Raw genomic sequence first — 20,252 nt, 5'->3', positions numbered from 1 at the left:
ACACTCACTCTCGAGCTCTTGTTCCCGATAGTGTTTATTCTTTAATACACACTCACTCTCGAGCTCACGTTCCCGGTAGTGTTTATTCTACAATAGACACTCACTCTCGAGCTCATGTTCCAGATGGTGTTTATTCTCTAATACACACTCACACTCGAGCTCACGTTCTCGATAGTGTTTATTCTATAATACACAATCACTCTCGAGCTCATGTTCCTGACAGTGTTTATTCTATAATACACACTCACTCTCGAGCTCATGTTCCCGGTAGTGTTTATTATATAATACACAATCACTCTCGAGCTCACGTTCTCGAGAGTGTTTGTTCAAGAATACACACTCACTCTCGAGCTCATGTTCCCGGTAGTGCTTATTGTATAATACACACTTACTATCGAGCTCATGTTCCTGGTAGTGTTCATTCTATAATACACAATCACTCTCGAGCTCACGTTCCCAGTAGTGTTCATTCTACAATAGACACTCACTCTCGAGCTCATGTTCCCGACAGTGCTTATTCTCTAATACCCACTTACTATCGAGCTCATGTTCCTGGTAGTGTTCATTCTATAATACACAATCACTCTCGAGCTCATGTTCCCAGTAGTGTTCATTCTACAATAGACACTCACTCTCGAGCTCATGTTCCCGACAGTGCTTATTCTCTAATACACACTTACTATCGAGCTCATGTTCCTGGTAATGTTCATTCTATAATACACAATCACTCTCGAGCTCACGTTCCCAGTAGTGTTCATTCTACAATAGACACTCACTCTCGAGCTCATGTTCCCGGTAGTGTTTATTCTATAATACAGACTCACTCTCGAGCTCATGTTCCCTGTAGTGTTCATTCTATAATACACAATCACTCTCGAGCTCATGTTCCCGGTAGTGTTCATTCTACAATAGACACTCACTCTCGAGCTCATGTTCCCTGTAGTGTTCATTCTATAATACACACTGACTGTCGAGCTCACGTTTCCGGTAGTGTTTATTCTCTAATGCACACGCATTCTCGAGCTCACGTTCCCGATAGTGTTTATTCTATACTGCACACTCACTCTTGAGCTCATTTTCCCGATGGTGTTTATTCTACAATACACAATCACTCTCGAACTCACGTTCCCAGTAGTGTTCATTCTACAATACATACTCACTCTCGAGCTCATGTTCCCGATAGTGTTTATTCTATAATACACACTCAATCTCGAGCTCATGTTCCTGGCAGGGTTTGTTCTATAATACACACTCAATCTCGAGCTCATGTTCCCGGTAGTGTTCATTCTATAACACACAATCACTCTCGAGCTCACGTTCCCGGTAGTGTTTATTCTACAATACACACTCACTCTTGAGCTCATGTTCCCAATAGTGTTTATTCTATAATACATACTCACTCTCGAGCTCATGTTCCCGATAGTATTTATTCTGTAATACACACTCACGTTCCCGGTAGTGTGCATTCTATAATACACAATCACTCTCGAGCTCACATTCCCTGTAGTTTTCATTCTGTAATACACACTCACTCTCGAGCTTACATTCCCTGTAGTTTTCATTCTGTAATACACACTGACTATCGAGCACACGTTCCCGACAGTGTTTATTCTACAATACACAATCACTCTCGAGCTCATGCTCCCCACAGTGTTTATTCTACAATGCACACTCACTCTCGAGCTCACGTTCTCGATAGTATTTATTCTGTAATACATACTCACTCTCGAGCTCATGTTCCCGACAGTGTTTATTCTCTAATTCACACTCACTCACGAGCTCATGTTACTGATAGTGTTTATTCTATAATACACACTCACTCTCGAGCTCACGTTCCCGGTAGTGTTTATTCTACAATAGACACTCACTCTCGAGCTCATGTTACTGATAGTGTTCATTCTATAATACACACTCACTCTCGAGCTCACGTTCCCGATAGTGTTTATTCTATAATACACACTCACTCTCAAGCTCACGTTCCCGGTACTGTTCATTCTACAATACACAATCACTCTCGAGCTCACGTTCCCGACAGTGTTTGTTCTATAATACTCACTCACTGTTGAGCTCAGGTTCCCTGTGGTGTTCATTCTATAACACACACTCACTCTTGAGCTCACGTTCCCGACAGTGTTTATTCTGTAACACACACTCACTCTCGAGCTCACATTCCCGGCAGAGTTCATTCTATAATACACACTCACTCTGGAGCTCATGTTCTCGATAGTGTTTATTCTCTGTTCACACTGTCTCATTATTCCTTTGCAATTCATATTAATGTAATGTTTTAGCTGTCTGTTGCTGTTGGAAAGCCACGAGTTTCACATTGTCAGTGATCACAAACCTGATTCCGATTTACCCTGTCACTCAGATCTATGGTAGGCAGAGGCAACCTTCTGTATTACTCCTGCTTTCCACCTTGTCCGATGTCCTCATTTCCCTGGGTGAGTCACGTACTGGACCAGATTTGTCTTCAAGACTCTGCCTGCTCTTTCTGGCAGGTCCTTACCGCTGACACAGCTCCCCCCTCGGATGGCAGGTCCTTACCGCTGACACAGCTGCCCCCTCGGATGGCAGGTCCTTACCGCTGACACAGCTCCCCCCTCAGATCCCTGCTGAATAAAACGCAGTTATTTTTGCGTCCCTGATGAATGTTCATGTTTTGGGATTGTATCGGAAGTTTGGTAAATCGATTGGGCCCGCTGAGCATGGGAGGCTGCTCTCTTTGTGCGTGATTTTTAATGCGCACATCTTCGTCTCGGCGGCCCTGGCACGGTACGTGGCCAGCATGTGCCATGAGCAATATTTAACCCTTTGTTGTTGTACATGACAGTTTCTTTTGTGTCCGATTCCAGGCTGATCGGCAGTGCGGTGCAGCTGGCTTGTGAACAGAAGACAGGCAGAGGCGTGCAGTTCTTGTGCGCAGACGCCTGCTTCGGCGCAATGGAGATACTGGAGAGCCTGTGGCCTGCCGGGACTCAGCACAGGGTCGAGTACACAGAGGTGAGCAGTCCCATCGTCCCCCCGTATGGCTCTCCACTCAGAGTCGAGTTCATGGTCACACTGGCACATCTACAAGGGAGCAGCATCTGGAACGTGCACAGGGACAGGTGCAATGAGAAACTCACTCAAACACACAGCATCAGATAAGCCGCGTTCACAGGAGAAACGAACTGGACATATCAACCGAAGTCAGCAATGCACCCTTACAGAGTCTGATCACTCTGGGTACCGTGGGCTCACTCAGGCCAGCAATGTGATGGGACACTCCCACCTTGCCTGGGGGAGTAAAGCTCAGGAACCTCAACACCATCCAGGACAGGGCAGCCCACTTCCATAGGCCACCCAACTCCCTCCCTCAGTCACCAGCGTACTGTGTCTGCGATGCACACTGTCTTCAAAACGCACATCGATGGCACCACAGGTGACCCTGAGATTCATTTTCTTGCAGGCATTTACAGTACAAAACAATAGAATCAGTGAAAAACCACTCACAACAAAAGACAAGTAACTAATTTTCAAATACAAACCAAATATTAAATAAATAAATAATGCTGAGAACGTGAGTCTTAGAGTTCTTGAAAATGAGTCTATAGGTTGCGGAAACAGTTCAGAGTTGAGATTATCCTCACTGGTTCAGGAGCCTGATGGTTGAGGGGTAATAACTGTTCCTGAACCTGGTGGTGTGGGACCTGAGGCTCCTGTACCTCCTTCCCGATGGAATCAGTTCAGAGTTGAGGTTATCCTCACTGGTTCAGGAGCCTGATGGTTGAGGGTAATAACTGTTCCTGAACCTGGTGGTGTGGGACCTGAGGTTCCTGTATCTCCTTCCCGATGGAATCAGTTCAGAGTTGAGGTTATCCTCACTGGTTCAGGAGCCTGATGGTTGAGGGGTAATAACTGTTCCTGAACCTGGTGGTGTGGGACCTGAGGCTCCTGTACCTCCTTCCCGATGGAATCAGTTCAGAGTTGAGGTTATCCTCACTGGTTCAGGAGCCTGATGATTGAGGGGTAATAACTGTTCCTGAACCTGGTGGTGTGGGACCTGAGGCTCCTGTACCTCCTTCCTGATGGAATCAGTTCAGAGTTGAGGTTATCCTCACTCTTTCAGGAGCCTGATGGTTGAGGGGTAGTAACCATTCCTGAACCTGGTGGTGTGAGTCCTGCAGTTCCTGTACCTTCCACCTGAAGGCAGCAGTGAGAAAGGAACATGTCCTGGTTGGTGGGGGTCCCTGATGATGGACGCTGCTTTCCCGTGACAGTGCTTTGTGTGGACGTGCTGAGTGGTGGGGGAGCTTTACCCGTGATGGACTGGGCCATTCCCACTGCCTCTTGTAGGATTTTCTGTTCAAGGATATCGATGTTTCCATACCAGGCTGAGACGCAGCCGGTCTCCACCACACTTCTATCGAAGTTAGTCAAAGTTTTAGATGTCATGCTGAATCTTCACAAACTTCTCGGAAAGCAGAGGCGCTGTGCTGTCCTGGGTTTGTAATGGCTGTGGGAAAGCACCAGGTCCTTCATCCTGGTGAACTTTGTTGCTCTGCGGCAGTTGCTTCCGTCCAAGGCTCCTCACCAGGACACAAAGGGGCAAGGAGCCAGAATAAGAAAGTGTGGCGGGGTAGTGGGGTGGGGGGCGGGAGGAAGGAGGACAAACTGGAGGGTGGTAGGTGAGTTGGGGAGGAGGCATGAAGCATGATGGATGGAGAAGACAGAATCTGACCAGAGGAGAGTGAAGCATGGGAAGAAGTGACGAAAGAGGGCACTGGGGGAGGTGAGAAGGAGAAATCGATGCTCGTGCCATCAAGCTGCAGGCTACTTAGTCGGAAAGTAAGGAGTTGCTCCTGCACCCTGAGTGTTTCCATCACATGCAAGGGTTTGTGCCGGGAGGGAGATTCGGCAGCGGAGGTGATCTCAGTGGAAGGCAGAGAGTGTGGGCGGAGGAGCGTTTGGGGATGGGATCCCATTGAAGGAGCAGCAGAGATTGATGTGTTAGAGTGGTAGGTAAGAGGCATTCTGTCAAGGTGGTGAGTGGGTATCCGGGAAATGGAGGAGATGCAGCATCCATGGTGGAGGAATGGAAACTCTGTCCAACGAAAGCCGCATCCTGGGAACAAACGTGGTGGGGTCAAAGCAACAGAGAAGGGGTAATAGTATTTTGACAGGAGATGAGCAGGAAGAGCTGTCGTAAAGATAGCCGTGGGAATTTGTAGGTTTATGAAAGATGTCTGTCGATGTTTTGTCTCCAGAGGTGGAAACAGAGAGATTGGGGAAAGGAAAGGGAGGTGTCAAATGGGAGAGGTGGAAGTTGATGAAATTGAGGATGGGTGCATGAAGCACATGATTGCAGCGGAGGAAGAGTTGGGGAGCATCGCCAGGAAAGGCTTGGAGCTCAAAGTGTTCTAAGTAGCCAATGAAAAGGCAGGCATGCCCATGGCAGTCCCTTGAATTTGCACCAAGTGTGAGGAGCCGCTGGAGATTTTGCTGAGGGTGGTGGTGGAGGGAAACTGGTCTGGAGGGTAGTGGAGGGAAACTGGTCAGGAGGGTAGTGGAGGGATCTGGTCAGGAGGGGGTGGAGGGATCTGGTCAGGAGGGTAGTGGAGTGGATCTGGTCAGGAGGGTGGTGGAGTGGATCTGGTCAGGAGGGTGGTGGAGTGGATCTGGTCAGGAGGTGGTGGAGTGGATCTGGTCAGGAGGGTGGTGGAGTGGATCTGGTCAGGTGGGTGGTGGAGTGGATCTGGTCAGGAGGTGGTGGAGGGATCTGGTCAGGAGGGTGGTGTAGGCATCTGGTCAGGAGGGTAGTGGAGGGATCTGGTCAGGAGGGTGGTGGAGTGGATCTGGTCAGGAGGGTGGTGGAGGGATCTGGTCAGGAGGGTGGTGGAGGGATCTGGTCAGGAGGGTGGTGGAGTGGATCTGGTCAGGAGGGTGGTGGAGGGATCTGGTCAGGAGGGTGGTGGAGGGATCTGGTCAGGAGGGTAGTGGAGTGGATCTGGTCAGGAGGGTGGTGTAGGGATCTGGTCAGGAGGGTGGTGGAGTGGATCTGGTCAGGAGGGTGGTGTAGGGATCTGGTCAGGAGGGTGGTGGAGTGGATCTGGTCAGGAGGGTGGTGGAGGGATCTGGTCAAGAGGGTGGTGGAGTGGATCTGGTCAGGAGGGTGGTGGAGTGGATCTGGTCAGGAGGGTGGTGGAGTGGATCTGGTCAGGAGGGTGGTGGAGTGGATCTGGTCAGGAGGGGGTGGAGGGAAACTGGTCAGGAGGGTAGTGGAGGGATCTGGTCAGGAGGGTAGTGGAGGGATCTGGTCAGGAGGGTGGTGTAGGGATCTGGTCAGGAGGGTGGTGGAGTGGATCTGGTCAGGAGGGTAGTGGAGAGGATCTGGTCAGGAGGTTGTTGGAGGGAAACTGGTCAGGAGGGTAGTGGAGTGGATCTGGTCAGGAGGGTGGTGGAGGCATCTGGTCAGGAGGGTAGTGGAGTGGATCTGGTCAGGAGGGTGGTGGAGGGGATCTGGTCAGGAGGGTGGTGGAGGGATCTGGTCAGGAGGGTAGTGGAGTGGATCTGGTCAGGAGGGTGGTGGAGTGGATCTGGTCAGGAGGGTGGTGGAGTGGATCTGGTCAGGAGGGTGGTGGAGGGATCTGGTCAGGAGGGTAGTGGAGTGGATCTGGTCAGGAGGGTGGTGTAGGGTTCTGGTCAGGAGGGTAGTGGATGGAAGCTGGTCAGGAGGGTGGTGGAGGGGTCTGGTCAGGAGGGTAGTGGAGTGGATCTGGTCAGGAGGGTAGTGGAGGGATCTGGTCAGGAGGGTGGTGGAGTGGATCTGGTCAGGAGGGTGGTGGAGGGATGTGGTCAGGAGGGTGGTGGAGTGGATCTGGTCAGGAGGGTGGTGGAGGGATGTGGTCAGGAGGGTGGTGGAGTGGATCTGGTCAGGAGGGTGGTGGAGTGGATCTGGTCAGGAGGGGGTGGAGGGATGTGGTCAGGAGGGTGGTGGAGTGGATCTGGTCAGGAGGGTGGTGGAGTGGATCTGGTCAGCAGGATAGTGGAGTGGATCTGGTCAGGAGGGTGGTGGAGTGGATCTGGTCAGGAGGGTAGTGGAGGGATTTGGTCAGGAGGGTGGTGGAGGGATCTGGTCAGGAGGGTAGTGGAGTGGATCTGGTCAGGAGGGTAGTGGAGGGATCTGGTCAGGAGGGTAGTGGATGGAAGCTGGTCAGGAGGGGGTGGAGGGATCTGGTCAGGAGGGTGGTGGAGTGGATCTGGTCAGGAGGGTAGTGGAGGGATCTGGTCAGGAGGGTGGTCGAGTGGATCTGGTCAGGAGGGTGGTCGAGTGGATCTGGTCAGGAGGGTAGTGGAGTGGATCTGGTCAGGAGGGTGGTGGAGGGATCTGGTCAGGAGGGTGGTGGAGTGGATCTGGTCAGGAGGGTGATGGAGGGATCCGGTCAGGAGGGTGGTGGAGGGATCTGGTCAGGAGGGTGGTGGAGTGGATCTGGTCAGGAGGGTGATGGAGGGATCTGGTCAGGAGGGTGGTGGAGGGATCTGGTCAGGAGGGTAGTGGATGGAAGCTGGTCAGGAGGGTGGTGGAGGGATCTGGTCAGGTGGGTGATGGAGGGATCCGGTCAGGAGGGGGTGGAGTGGATCTGGTCAGGAGGGTGGTGGAGTGGATCTGGTCAGGAGGGTAGTGGAGTGGATCTGGTCAGGAGGGTAGTGGAGGGATCTGGTCAGGAGGGTAGTGGAGAGATCTGGTCAGGAGGGTGGTGGAGTGGATCTGGTCAGGAGGGTGGTGGAGGGTTCTGGTCAGGAGGGTATTGGAGGGATCTGGTCAGGAGGTGGTGGAGGGATCTGGTCAGGAGGTTGTTGGAGGGATCTGGTCAGGAGGGTAGTGGAGAGATCTGGTCAGGAGGGGTGGAGGGATCTGGTCAGGAGGTGGTGGAGGGATCTGGTCAGGAGGTTGTTGGAGGGATCTGGTCAGGAGGGTAGTGGAGAGATCTGGTCAGGAGGGGTGGAGGGATCTGGTCAGGAGGGTGGTGGAGTGGATCTGGTCAGGAGGGTGGTGGAGTGGATCTGGTCAGGAGGGTGGTGGAGTGGATCTGGTCAGGAGGGGGTGGAGGGATCTGGTCAGGAGGGTAGTGGATGGAAGCTGGTCAGGAGGGTGGTGGAGTGGATCTGGTCAGGAGGGGGTGGAGGGATCTGGTCAGGAGGGTGGTGGAGTGGATCTGGTCAGGAGGGTAGTGGAGGGATCTGGTCAGGAGGGTAGTGGAGGGATCTGGTCAGGAGGATGGTGTAGGGATCTGGTCAGGAGGGTGGTCGAGTGGATCTGGTCAGGAGGGTGGTCGAGTGGATCTGGTCAGGAGGGTAGTGGAGTGGATCTGGTCAGGAGGGTGGTGGAGGGATCTGGTCAGGAGGGTGGTGGAGTGGATCTGGTCAGGAGGGTAGTGGATGGAAGCTGGTCAGGAGGGTGGTGGAGGGATCTGGTCAGGAGGGGGTGGAGGGATCTGGTCAGGAGGGTAGTGGAGTGGATCTGGTCAGGAGGGTGTTGGAGTGGATCTGGTCAGGAGGGTAGTGGAGGGATCTGGTCAGGAGGGTAGTGGAGGGATCTGGTCAGGAGGGTGGTGGAGGGATCTGGTCAGGAGGGTAGTGGAGGGATCTGGTCAGGAGGGTGGTGGAGTGGATCTGGTCAGGAGGGTAGTGGAGGGATCTGGTCAGGAGGGGGTGGAGGGATCTGGTCAGGAGGGTGGTGGAGGGATCTGGTCAGGAGGGTGGTGGAGTGGATCTGGTCAGGAGGGTGGTGGAGTGGATCTGGTCAGGAGGGTGGTGGAGTGGATCTGGTCAGGAGGTGGTGGAGTGGATCTGGTCAGGAGGGTAGTGGAGAGATCTGGTCAGGAGGGTGGTGGAGTGGATCTGGTCAGGAGGGTAGTGGAGGGTTCTGGTCAGGAGGGTAGTGGAGTGGATCTGGTCAGGAGGGTGGTCGAGTGGATCTGGTCAGGAGGTGGTTATCTGGTCAGGAGGGTAGTGGAGGGATCTGGTCAGGAGGGTAGTGGAGGGATCTGGTCAGGAGGGTGGTGGAGTGGATCTGGTCAGGAGGGTAGTGGAGGCATCTGGACAGGAGGGTGTTGGAGTGGATCTGGTCAGGAGGGTGGTGGAGAGATCTGGTCAGGAGGGGGTGGAGGGATCTGGTTAGGAGGGTGGTGGAGTGGATCTGGTCAGGAGGGTGGTGGAGAGATCTGGTCAGGAGGGTGGTGGAGGGATCTGGTCAGGAGGGTGGTGGAGGGATCTGGTCAGGAGGGTGGTGGAGGGATCTGGTCAGGAGGGGGTGGAGGGATCTGGTCAGGAGGGTGGTCGAGTGGATCTGGTCAGGAGGGTAGTGGAGGCATCTGGACAGGAGGGTGTTGGAGTGGATCTGGTCAGGAGGGTGGTGGAGAGATCTGGTCAGGAGGGGGTGGAGGGATCTGGTCAGGAGGGTGGTCGAGTGGATCTGGTCAGGAGGGTAGTGGAGGCATCTGGACAGGAGGGTGTTGGAGTGGATCTGGTCAGGAGGGTGGTGGAGAGATCTGGTCAGGAGGGGGTGGAGGGATCTGGTCAGGAGGGTGGTGGAGTGGATCTGGTCAGGAGGGTGGTGGAGAGATCTGGTCAGGAGGGTGGTGGAGGGATCTGGTCAGGAGGGTGGTGGAGAGATCTGGTCAGGAGGGGGTGGAGGGATCTGGTCAGGAGGGTGGTCGAGTGGATCTGGTCAGGAGGGTAGTGGAGGGATCTGGTCAGGAGGGTAGTGGAGGGATCTGGTCAGGAGGGTAGTGGAGGGATCTGGTCAGGAGGGTAGTGGAGTGGAACTGGTCAGGAGGATGGTGGGGTGGATCTGTTCAGGAGGGTGGTGGAGTGGATCTGGTCAGGAGGGTGGTGGAGGGAAACTGGTCAGGTGGGTGGTGGAGGGATCTGGTCAGGAGAGTAGTAGAGTGGATCTGGTCAGGAGGGTGGTGGAGGGATCTGGTCAGGAGGGTAGTGGAGGGATCTGGTCAGGAGGGTAGTGGAGGGATCTGGTCAGGAGGGTAGTGGAGGGATCTGGTCAGGTGGGTGGTGGAGGGATCTGGTCAGGAGGGTTGTGGAGGGATCTGGTCAGGTGGGTGGTGGAGGCAGTTGGTCAGGAGGGTAGAGGAGGGATCTGGTCAGGAGGGTAGTGGAGGGATCTGGTCAGGAGGGTGGTGGAGTGGATCTGGTCAGGAGGGTGGTGGAGTGGATCTGGTCAGGAGGGTGGTGGAGGGTTCTGGTCAGGAGGGTAGTGGAGTGGATCTGGTCAGGAGGGTGGTGTAGGGATCTGGTCAGGAGGGTAGTGGATGGAAGCTGGTCAGGAGGGTGGTGGAGGGTTCTGGTCAGGAGGGTAGTGGAGTGGATCTGGTCAGGAGGGTAGTGGAGTGGATCTGGTCAGGAGGGTGGTGTAGGGATCTGGTCAGGAGGGTGGTGGAGTGGATCTGGTCAGGAGGGTAGTGGAGGGTTCTGGTCAGGAGGGTATTGGAGGGATCTGGTCAGGAGGTGGTGGAGGGATCTGGTCAGGAGGTTGTTGGAGTGATCTGGTCAGGAGGGTAGTGGAGAGATCTGGTCAGGAGGGGTGGAGGGATCTGGTCAGGAGGTGGTGGAGGGATCTGGTCAGGAGGTTGTTGGAGGGATCTGGTCAGGAGGGTAGTGGAGAGATCTGGTCAGGAGGGGTGGAGGGATCTGGTCAGGAGGGTGGTCGAGTGGATCTGGTCAGGAGGGTGGTGGAGTGGATCTGGTCAGGAGGGTGGTGGAGTGGATCTGGTCAGGGGGGTGGTCGAGTGGATCTGGTCAGGAGGTGGTGGAGTGGATCTGGTCAGGAGGGTAGTGGAGGGATCTGGTCAGGAGGGTAGTGGAGGGATCTGGTCAGGAGGGTGGTGGAGTAGATCTGGTCAGGAGGTGGTGGAGTGGATCTGGTCAGGAGGGTAGTGGAGGGATCTGGTCAGGAGGGTAGTGGAGGGATCTGGTCAGGAGGGTGGTGGAGTGGATCTGGTCAGGAGGGTAGTGGAGGGATCTGGTCAGGAGGGGGTGGAGGGATCTGGTCAGGAGGGTGGTGGAGTGGATCTGGTCAGGAGGGTGGTGGAGTGGATCTGGTCAGGAGGGTGGTGGAGTGGATCTGGTCAGGAGGTGGTGGAGTGGATCTGGTCAGGAGGGTAGTGGAGAGATCTGGTCAGGAGGGTGGTGGAGTGGATCTGGTCAGGAGGGTAGTGGAGGGTTCTGGTCAGGAGGGTAGTGGAGTGGATCTGGTCAGGAGGGTGGTGGAGTGGATCTGGTCAGGAGGGTAGTGGAGGCATCTGGACAGGAGGGTGTTGGAGTGGATCTGGTCAGGAGGGTGGTGGAGAGATCTGGTCAGGAGGGGGTGGAGGGATCTGGTTAGGAGGGTGGTGGAGTGGATCTGGTCAGGAGGGTGGTGGAGAGATCTGGTCAGGAGGGTGGTGGAGGGATCTGGTCAGGAGGGTGGTGGAGAGATCTGGTCAGGAGGGGGTGGAGGGATCTGGTCAGGAGGGTGGTCGAGTGGATCTGGTCAGGAGGGTAGTGGAGGCATCTGGACAGGAGTGTGTTGGAGTGGATCTGGTCAGGAGGGTGGTGGAGAGATCTGGTCAGGAGGGGGTGGAGGGATCTGGTTAGGAGGGTGGTGGAGTGGATCTGGTCAGGAGGGTGGTGGAGAGATCTGGTCAGGAGGGTGGTGGAGGGATCTGGTCAGGAGGGTGGTGGAGAGATCTGGTCAGGAGGGGGTGGAGGGATCTGGTCAGGAGGGTGGTCGAGTGGATCTGGTCAGGAGGGTAGTGGAGGGATCTGGTCAGGAGGGTAGTGGAGGGATCTGGTCAGGAGGGTAGTGGAGGGATCTGGTCAGGAGGGTAGTGGAGTGGATCTGGTCAGGAGGATGGTGGGGTGGATCTGTTCAGGAGGGTGGTGGAGTGGATCTGGTCAGGAGGGTGGTGGAGGGAAACTGGTCAGGTGGGTGGTGGAGGGATCTGGTCAGGAGAGTAGTAGAGTGGATCTGGTCAGGAGGGTGGTGGAGGGATCTGGTCAGGAGGGTAGTGGAGGGATCTGGTCAGGAGGGTAGTGGAGGGATCTGGTCAGGAGGGTAGTGGAGGGATCTGGTCAGGTGGGTGGTGGAGGGATCTGGTCAGGAGGGTTGTGGAGGGATCTGGTCAGGTGGGTGGTGGTGGCATCTGGTCAGGAGGGTAGAGGAGGGATCTGGTCAGGAGGGTAGTGGAGGGATCTGGTCAGGAGGGTGGTGGAGTGGATCTGGTCAGGAGGGTGGTGGAGTTGATCTGGTCAGGAGGGTGATGGAGGGATCTGGTCAGGAGGGTAGTGGAGTGGATCTGGTCAGGAGGGTGGTGTAGGGATCTGGTCAGGAGGGTAGTGGATGGAAGCTGGTCAGGAGGGTGGTGGAGGGTTCTGGTCAGGAGGGTAGTGGAGTGGATCTGGTCAGGAGGGTAGTGGAGGGATCTGGTCAGGTGGGTGGTGGAGTGGATCTGGTCAGGAGGGTGGTGGAGTGGATCTGGTCAGGAGGGTGGTGGAGGGATGTGGTCAGGAGGGTGGTGGAGTGGATCTGGTCAGGAGGGTGGTGGAGTGGATCTGGTCAGCAGGATAGTGGAGTGGATCTGGTCAGGAGGGGGTGGAGGGATTTGGTCAGGAGGGTGGTGGAGGGATCTGGTCAGGAGGGTGGTGGAGGGATCTGGTCAGGAGGGTGGTGGAGGGATCTGGTCAGGAGGGTGGTGGAGTGGATCTGGTCAGGAGGGTAGTGGAGTGGATCTGGTCAGGAGGGTAGTGGAGAGATCTGGTCAGGAGGGTAGTGGAGTGGATCTGGTCAGGAGGGTGGTGTAGGGATCTGGTCAGGAGGGTAGTGGAGGGTTTTGGTCAGGAGGGTAGTGGAGGGTTCTGGTCAGGAGGGTATTGGAGGGATCTGGTCAGGAGGTGGTGGAGGGATCTGGTCAGGAGGTTGTTGGAGGGATCTGGTCAGGAGGGTAGTGGAGAGATCTGGTCAGGAGGGGGTGGAGGGATCTGGTCAGGAGGGTGGTCGAGTGGATCTGGTCAGGAGGGTGGTGGAGTGGATCTGGTCAGGAGGGTGGTGGAGTGGATCTGGTCAGGAGGGTGGTCGAGTGGATCTGGTCAGGAGGTGGTGGAGTGGATCTGGTCTGGTGGGTAGTGGAGGGATCTGGTCAGGAGGGTAGTGGAGGGATCTGGTCAGGAGGGTGGTGGAGTGGATCTGGTCAGGAGGGTAGTGGAGGGATCTGGTCAGGAGGGTAGTGGGGGGATCTGGTCAGGAGGTGGTGGAGGGATCTGGTCAGGAGGTTGTTGGAGGGATCTGGTCAGGAGGGTAGTGGAGAGATCTGGTCAGGAGGGGGTGGAGGGATCTGGTCAGGAGGGTGGTCGAGTGGATCTGGTCAGGAGGGTGGTGGAGTGGATCTGGTCAGGAGGGTGGTCGAGTGGATCTGGTCAGGAGGTGGTGGAGTGGATCTGGTCAGGAGGGTAGTGGAGAGATCTGGTCAGGAGGGTAGTGGAGGGATCTGGTCAGGAGGGTAGTGGAGTGGATCTGGTCAGGAGGGTGGTCGAGTGGATCTGGTCAGGAAGTGGTTATCTGGTCAGGAGGGTAGTGGAGGGATCTGGTCAGGAGGGTAGTGGAGGGATCTGGTCAGGAGGGTGGTGGAGTGGATCTGGTCAGGAGGGTAGTGGAGGGATCTGGTCAGGAGGGGGTGGAGGGATCTGGTCATGAGGGTGGTGGAGTGGATCTGGTCAGGAGGGTGGTGGAGAGATCTGGTCAGGAGGGTGGTGGAGGGATCTGGTCAGGAGGGTGGTGGAGAGATCTGGTCAGGAGGGGGTGGAGGGATCTGGTCAGGAGGGTGGTCGAGTGGATCTGGTCAGGAGGGTAGTGGAGGGATCTGGTCAGGAGGGTAGTGGAGGGATCTGGTCAGGAGGGTAGTGGAGTGGATCTGGTCGGGAGGATGGTGGGGTGGATCTGTTCAGGAGGGTGGTGGAGTGGATCTGGTCAGGAGGGTGGTGGAGGGAAACTGGTCAGGTGGGTGGTGGAGGGATCTGGTCAGGAGAATAGTAGAGTGGATCTGGTCAGGAGGGTGGTGGAGGGATCTGGTCAGGAGGGTGGAGGGATCTGGTCAGGAGGGTAGTGGAGGGATCTGGTCAGGTGGGTGGTGGAGGCATCTGGTCAGGAGGGTAGTGGAGGGATCTGGTCAGGAGGGTAGTGGAGGGATCTGGTCAGGAGGGTGGTGGAGTGGATCTGGTCAGGAGGGTGGTGGAGTGGATCTGGTCAGGAGGGTAGTGGAGTGGATCTGGTCAGGAGGGTGGTGGAGGGAAACTGGTCAGGTGGGTGGTGGAGAGATCTGGTCAGGAGGGTGGTGGAGGGATCTGGTCAGGAGGGTGGTGGAGAGATCTGGTCTGGAGGGGGTGGAGGGATCTGGTCAGGAGGGTGATGGAGGGATCTGGTCAGGAGGGTGGTGGAGGGATCTGGTCAGGAGGGTGGTGGAGTGGATCTGGTCAGGAGGGTGGTGGAGGGTGGTGGAGGGATCTGGTCAGGAGGGTGGTGGAGGGATCTGGTCAGGAGGGTGGTGGAGTGGATCTGGTCAGGAGGGTGGTGGAGTGGATCTGGTCAGGAGGGTGGTGGAGTGGATCTGGTCAGGAGGGTGGTGGAGGGATCTGGTCAGGAGGGTGGTGGAGGGATCTGGTCAGGAGGGTGGTGGAGGGATCTGGTCACTAGCGTAGTGGAGTCGATCTGGTCAGGAGGGTGGTGGAGGGGATCTGGTCAGGAGGGTGGTGGAGGGGATCTGGTCAGGAGGGTGGTGGAGGGGATCTGGTCAGGAGGGTGGTGGAGGGATCTGGTCACTAGGGTAGTGGAGTCGATCTGGTCAGGAGGGTGGTGGAGGGGATCTGGTCAGGAGGGTGGTGGAGGGGATCTGGTCAGGAGGGTGGTGGAGGGATCTGGTCAGGAGGGTGGTGGAGGGATCTGGTCACTAGGGTAGTGGAGTCGATCTGGTCAGGAGGGTGGTGGAGGGGATCTGGTCAGGAGGGTGGTGGAGGAATCTGGTCAGGACTGTTGTCAAGATACAAGCAGAGAGCTTTAAAGCTGTCTTTATGGGGGATAGTGGTGTAAAGGGTCTGGACGTCCATGGTGAAAGTGAGGCGGTCACGGGCAGGGAACTGAAAGTTATTGAGGGGAAATAGTGAGGTTGTAACGTTCTCCTTCGGGTGTAACGAAACGCCGAATTTAACGTCCGGATAAACCACAGCCAATGCAAACCAGATCGCAGTAAGATTAACCATTTACTGTTCACTCTTCACATTAACATATGGTGAAAACTGTTGATAAAACAATACAAGATTGATACAGTATTTGTTCCTTCCTTAATATCACATTTCAAGTGTAAATACTTGCAAAGGTGACTATAACTACATTACACTAAGGTGCAGTATACAGGGAGAGTTTACCTGCTCCATTGACTACTTTAAATACACTTCCATGCAAACTATCCGCGACTCTTTAACTAACGAAAGCATAAACATTATCTACCGTCGTTACTTCTAACAGGATCAGCATTAACATCTTAGTTCAATATATCGATTATCTATTAACTTACAGCGTTGCTCTCACTGTGATTTCTCATGCCTGCAAAACAACTTCTGCTCAGGTGAGCCTCGTGGAGAGCCCCCACCCTCGCGCTAATTTCAAACCGGTATTTTCCCACAAGACGCGGCGAAACCGGATGTGACGTCATCGCATGCCGATATATTTTACATGCAATGAATACACTTTAAACACTTCTAATTCTAACTAGAAAATACTATTGAATGAATTACTAAGCGAAAATATTATAAACTAAATAACTGTCGTAAAGACAGCACACTCCCCGCTTGACCTTCGTAAGGTCACAATGAGCAGAGTACAAAACTTAGTCTCTTAATCAGTCATTGGGTAGAAGTAGAATAACTTCTGTAACTGGCCCTTGGTAAATTTTCACATCGCCTTGGTCGGTAGTCTTCAATTCGATCTTCCTGACATGTCCATCCCCGCTAGGGAATGTAGCAGTGATTCTGGCCGTTGGCCAGCTGTTGCGGGTGGTTTGCTTGTCCCTGAGCAGGACTAAGTCTCCAACTTGAAGATTCCTGTGGGGTTCTGTCCACTTTTGTCTCTGTTGCAACGAGTGTAGATATTTCTGTCTCCAGCGGGACCAGAACTGATTTGCCAGAGCCTGGACTTGTCTCCATTGCTTTGTGTACAAATCCTTGTCTGAGAAGTCTCCTGGTGGAGGAGGTGCTCCTGCCTTCTGCGTAAGGAGCGTTGATGGCGAAAGTATAAAGGGGTTTTCTGGGTCAGAAGACACAGGTAGGAATGATTGTGCGTTTATAATGGCTGTGACCTCTGCCATTAGGGTGCACAGTACCTCGTGGGTCAATCGGGTGCGTTGCTGCATCTCGGGTTTCCTTTTCCGGGTTTTCCGTAAGGACGTGAACCGTTTGACTGCCTGCTCTTTGTTATCTGGTGAGCGCTGGCGTGGTTCTCTGATTGGCAATGGGGCAACCCCATTATTTGCTTCATCTCTGAAGACCTTGGTGTCTTTGGTTTTTAAAGAAATGGTATCTTGAGCTGATTGTGCAAGTTTGTTGTCATACTTCGTTAGAGCGAAGACTGACTGGCCCAGCGACTCGTCGCTTGCCTCGCGCTTGTTAACGCCTTGTTGTGCTTCCTTGATGCACGGGACACTCGGGCAGGGTTGAAAGATTGAATGGCGGCCACTCTCTAGCACATTGGTCTTGAGTGTGTTAACCATCGGTTTGTGTACGTTACCGAGACACACCTCTCCTATCACCACCCAGCCCAGATCCAGACGTTGCGCGAAGGGGGCGTTGAGTGGTCCATTGATCTGCTGCCTAACCTTGTGTACCTGGATAACATCTCTTCCTAATAGCAGGAGTATTTCCGCTTTCGGATCCAGTTCTGGGATGTGTTTGGCGATGTGGTGGAGATGCGGCTGGTGTAGCACCGCACTTGGTGTCGGGATCCCAGCACGGTTATTCATGATTTCATTGCACTCTAAGAGCGGAGGGAGACAGATGACGACTTTACCATCCAGGGACTCGATCTGGATGCCTTCTGCCTTCCTTCCTTGGGTTTCCATGTTGCCTGAGCAAGTTTTGAGGTAGTATGGGAACCGCTCACTCTCAATGTTGAACAATTTAAAGAACTCTGGACTGACTAGTGAACGATTGCTCTGATCGTCCAGAATCACATAGGCTTTGATGGCCTTGTCTTTGGCTCCTTTAGGGTACACCTTAGTGAGGCAGATCTTGGAACAAGAACGACTTGACTGAGCTTGACCGCAAACTTCTGTACAGTTCGTGCTGACAGCTATTGACCTAGAGTGAGCCTCTCCCTCCCCGCCGTCCTGTTGTGGGGGTGAAGGAGCGCTCTCGGTTTGTGGTGACAGGTCGGGATGCATGGCCTCGACGTGATCTGGGCTGCCACATTCCGGACACTTCACGGCGATCGTACACTCTCTGGCGAGGTGAGAGGTTGAGGAACAGCATCTAAAACATATTCTTTTCTCCTTGAGAAGAGCCGTCCTCTCTTCAAGGGGTTTTTCCCTAAACATTCTGCATGCTTTCAGGGGGTGAGGTTTGTTATGCAATGGACAATACTTGCCAGGGTCGTTGTTAGTCGTAAGGGCTTCGGTCTTGAGCACTGACACGGGTTTATCAATGTTGAAAACATTCGAAACGGATCTGCCTGGCTTGGTGTAAATCGAACTGCTTCCTGGACCTACAAGGCTAGGGTCGTTTCGCCTCTTCGCCTCCTTGCACACAAACCTAGTGAGGTGCTTAAAGGGAGGAAATCGACCATCGTGGTCTTCCTTGTACTCTGAGGCAACAGTCAGCCACTTGTCCTGCAGCCCAAATGGAAGTTTGTCCACAATTGGTCTAATCCCGGATGGAGTATCTAGGAATACTAGACCAGCTGAATAGCCATCTTCTTTGGCGCCTTGGATCTCCATGAGTAAATCTCCGAATTCTCTTAACTTAAAGTGATCTTTGGCTGACACCTTAGGAAAGTTTTCCAGACGTCGATATAGCGCCGCTTCAATAATGTCGGGGGCCCCATATCTCTCCCAAAGTCTCTCCCACGCTTCGCTTAAGGCTAGCTCAGGTTTGTTGATGTACACTGAACGCATGCGTCTCACCTGGTCGCGTGATTCTTTCCCCAGCCATTTCGCCATAAGGTCCAACCTTTGGGTTGCACTGAGCTGGACCCCGTCAATCACGTTGGTGAATGTGGAGAGCCAAGCGCGGTAATTTTCGGGTTTATCGTCAAACTGGTACAGTCCCGAAGTGACGAGATCCCGTCGTGCTAAATACTGCAGCGTGGGATCGGCTGCAAGCGGCATGCGGGCTGGAGAAGTACGTTGGCGCCTATATGACTGAGAACGCACGTTTCTCATGGAATTTGCCATCCTGGATTCAACCTCCACGTCTCTTCGCATCGAACTTTGTAACTTTGGTGTCAAAGTATATCGGTTGTCAGCTCTTTCATTCTTGACTTCATCGCGGGGCCGCGAGGGTAAATTCTCTTCCTCGTAGCTGGGGAAGTTATCGAATAGGTATGGAGAGGGGAGACGAGCCTGCCTGTCTGCTTGATATTGTACATAGTCGCTCGTGCGTTCCAGTCTGGTCCTTTCTAAAGCAGAACTTGTTTCGGTCAGATCACGCGACCCTTCAGCTTCTTCTATGTACTCTGCTTCCACCATGGCAGCTTCTCCTTCTCCTTCCAGCTGCAGCACTTGCAACTCTGTCGATATTTTTGCCATTTCCAACTGGGTTTCGGCTTCTCTGGCGGCCTTTTCGGCTTCTTTGGTGGCCAGTTTCATTTTCAAAACTGCTTCTTGTTTGGCGTAATGCAGTCGCACCTTGGCGGCTTCTGCCTTGGCTCTTGCCTGTGTGGACTTACTTGATGTCGTTCTACTGCCCTTGTCGCTGGGCGTCATCGACTTGATCCCGGATCGAGCTGACATTGCAGCACTTGGAACACCTGATAACGCCCGGGTGGGCTTACTTGATGTCGGTTTACCGCCCTTGTCGCTGGGCGGCGTCGACTTGATGCTGGATTGAGCTGACATTGCAGCACTTGAAACACCTGATAATGCCGCTTTTTCACTGTAACGTTCTCCTTCGGGTGTAACGAAACGCCGAATTTAACGTCCGGATAAACCACAGCCAATGCAAACCAGATCGCAGTAAGATTAACCATTTACTGTTCACTCTTCACATTAACATATGGTGAAAACTGTTGATAAAACAATACAAGATTGATACAGTATTTGTTCCTTCCTTAATATCACATTTCAAGTGTAAATACTTGCAAAGGTGACTATAACTACATTACACTAAGGTGCAGTATACAGGGAGAGTTTACCTGCTCCATTGACTACTTTAAATACACTTCCATGCAAACTATCCGCGACTCTTTAACTAACGAAAGCATAAACATTATCTACCGTCGTTACTTCTAACAGGATCAGCATTAACATCTTAGTTCAATATATCGATTATCTATTAACTTACAGCGTTGCTCTCACTGTGATTTCTCATGCCTGCAAAACAACTTCTGCTCAGGTGAGCCTCGTGGAGAGCCCCCACCCTCGCGCTAATTTCAAACCGGTATTTTCCCACAAGACGCGGCGAAACCGGATGTGACGTCATCGCATGCCGATATATTTTACATGCAATGAATACACTTTAAACACTTCTAATTCTAACTAGAAAATACTATTGAATGAATTACTAAGCAAAAATATTATAAACTAAATAACTGTCGTAAAGACAGCACAGAGGTCGTCAATTAAACTCTTCTTGGGCTTCCAGCTTGGCACAGTTACTGATTTCAGCCAATGTTCATCAGGGATTGAAGAGTTTGTCATCGAACAAACCTTTGGGTGCAATCAATACCTGTATCTGGCTAGAATCCTGTGAAGAGACTACCTGGCATAGATGCCAGGAAAGCATGGAATCCTCAGTGAGGTAGTGTTCATGGGTTCATTGTCCGTTCTGAAATCTGATGGTGTCGGAGGGCAAGAAGATGTTTCTAACACATTGAGTGTGTTCCTGACGTCCTCTGCAAGGTTTGTACATTCTCCCCGTGACCTCACGGTCCAAAGATGTACCGGTTAGTAGGTTAATTGGTCATTGTTAATTGTCCTGTGATAGGCCAGGCGGGGAGGCTCGAAGGATCAGGAGAG

At 53.6% G+C, this 20,252-nt stretch overlaps 1 protein-coding gene across 1 annotated transcript in view; it reads left to right on the top strand.

Moving 5' to 3' along the window:
* Positions 1-20,252, top strand: part of atg2a (autophagy related 2A) — a 464,956-nt gene that overhangs the window by 179,597 nt on the left and 265,107 nt on the right. The window contains exon 12 of the mRNA XM_059954818.1: positions 2,856-3,003. Within this exon, the coding sequence (XP_059810801.1) occupies positions 2,856-3,003 (148 nt within the window). The remainder of the gene's footprint in view (positions 1-2,855; positions 3,004-20,252) is intronic.

Source organism: Hypanus sabinus, chromosome 31, assembly GCF_030144855.1.
Source record: "Hypanus sabinus isolate sHypSab1 chromosome 31, sHypSab1.hap1, whole genome shotgun sequence".
NCBI lineage: Eukaryota > Metazoa > Chordata > Chondrichthyes > Myliobatiformes > Dasyatidae > Hypanus > Hypanus sabinus.
The sequence above is the reverse complement of the archived record's forward strand: the minus strand, read 5'-3'. Positions and strand labels throughout refer to the sequence as shown.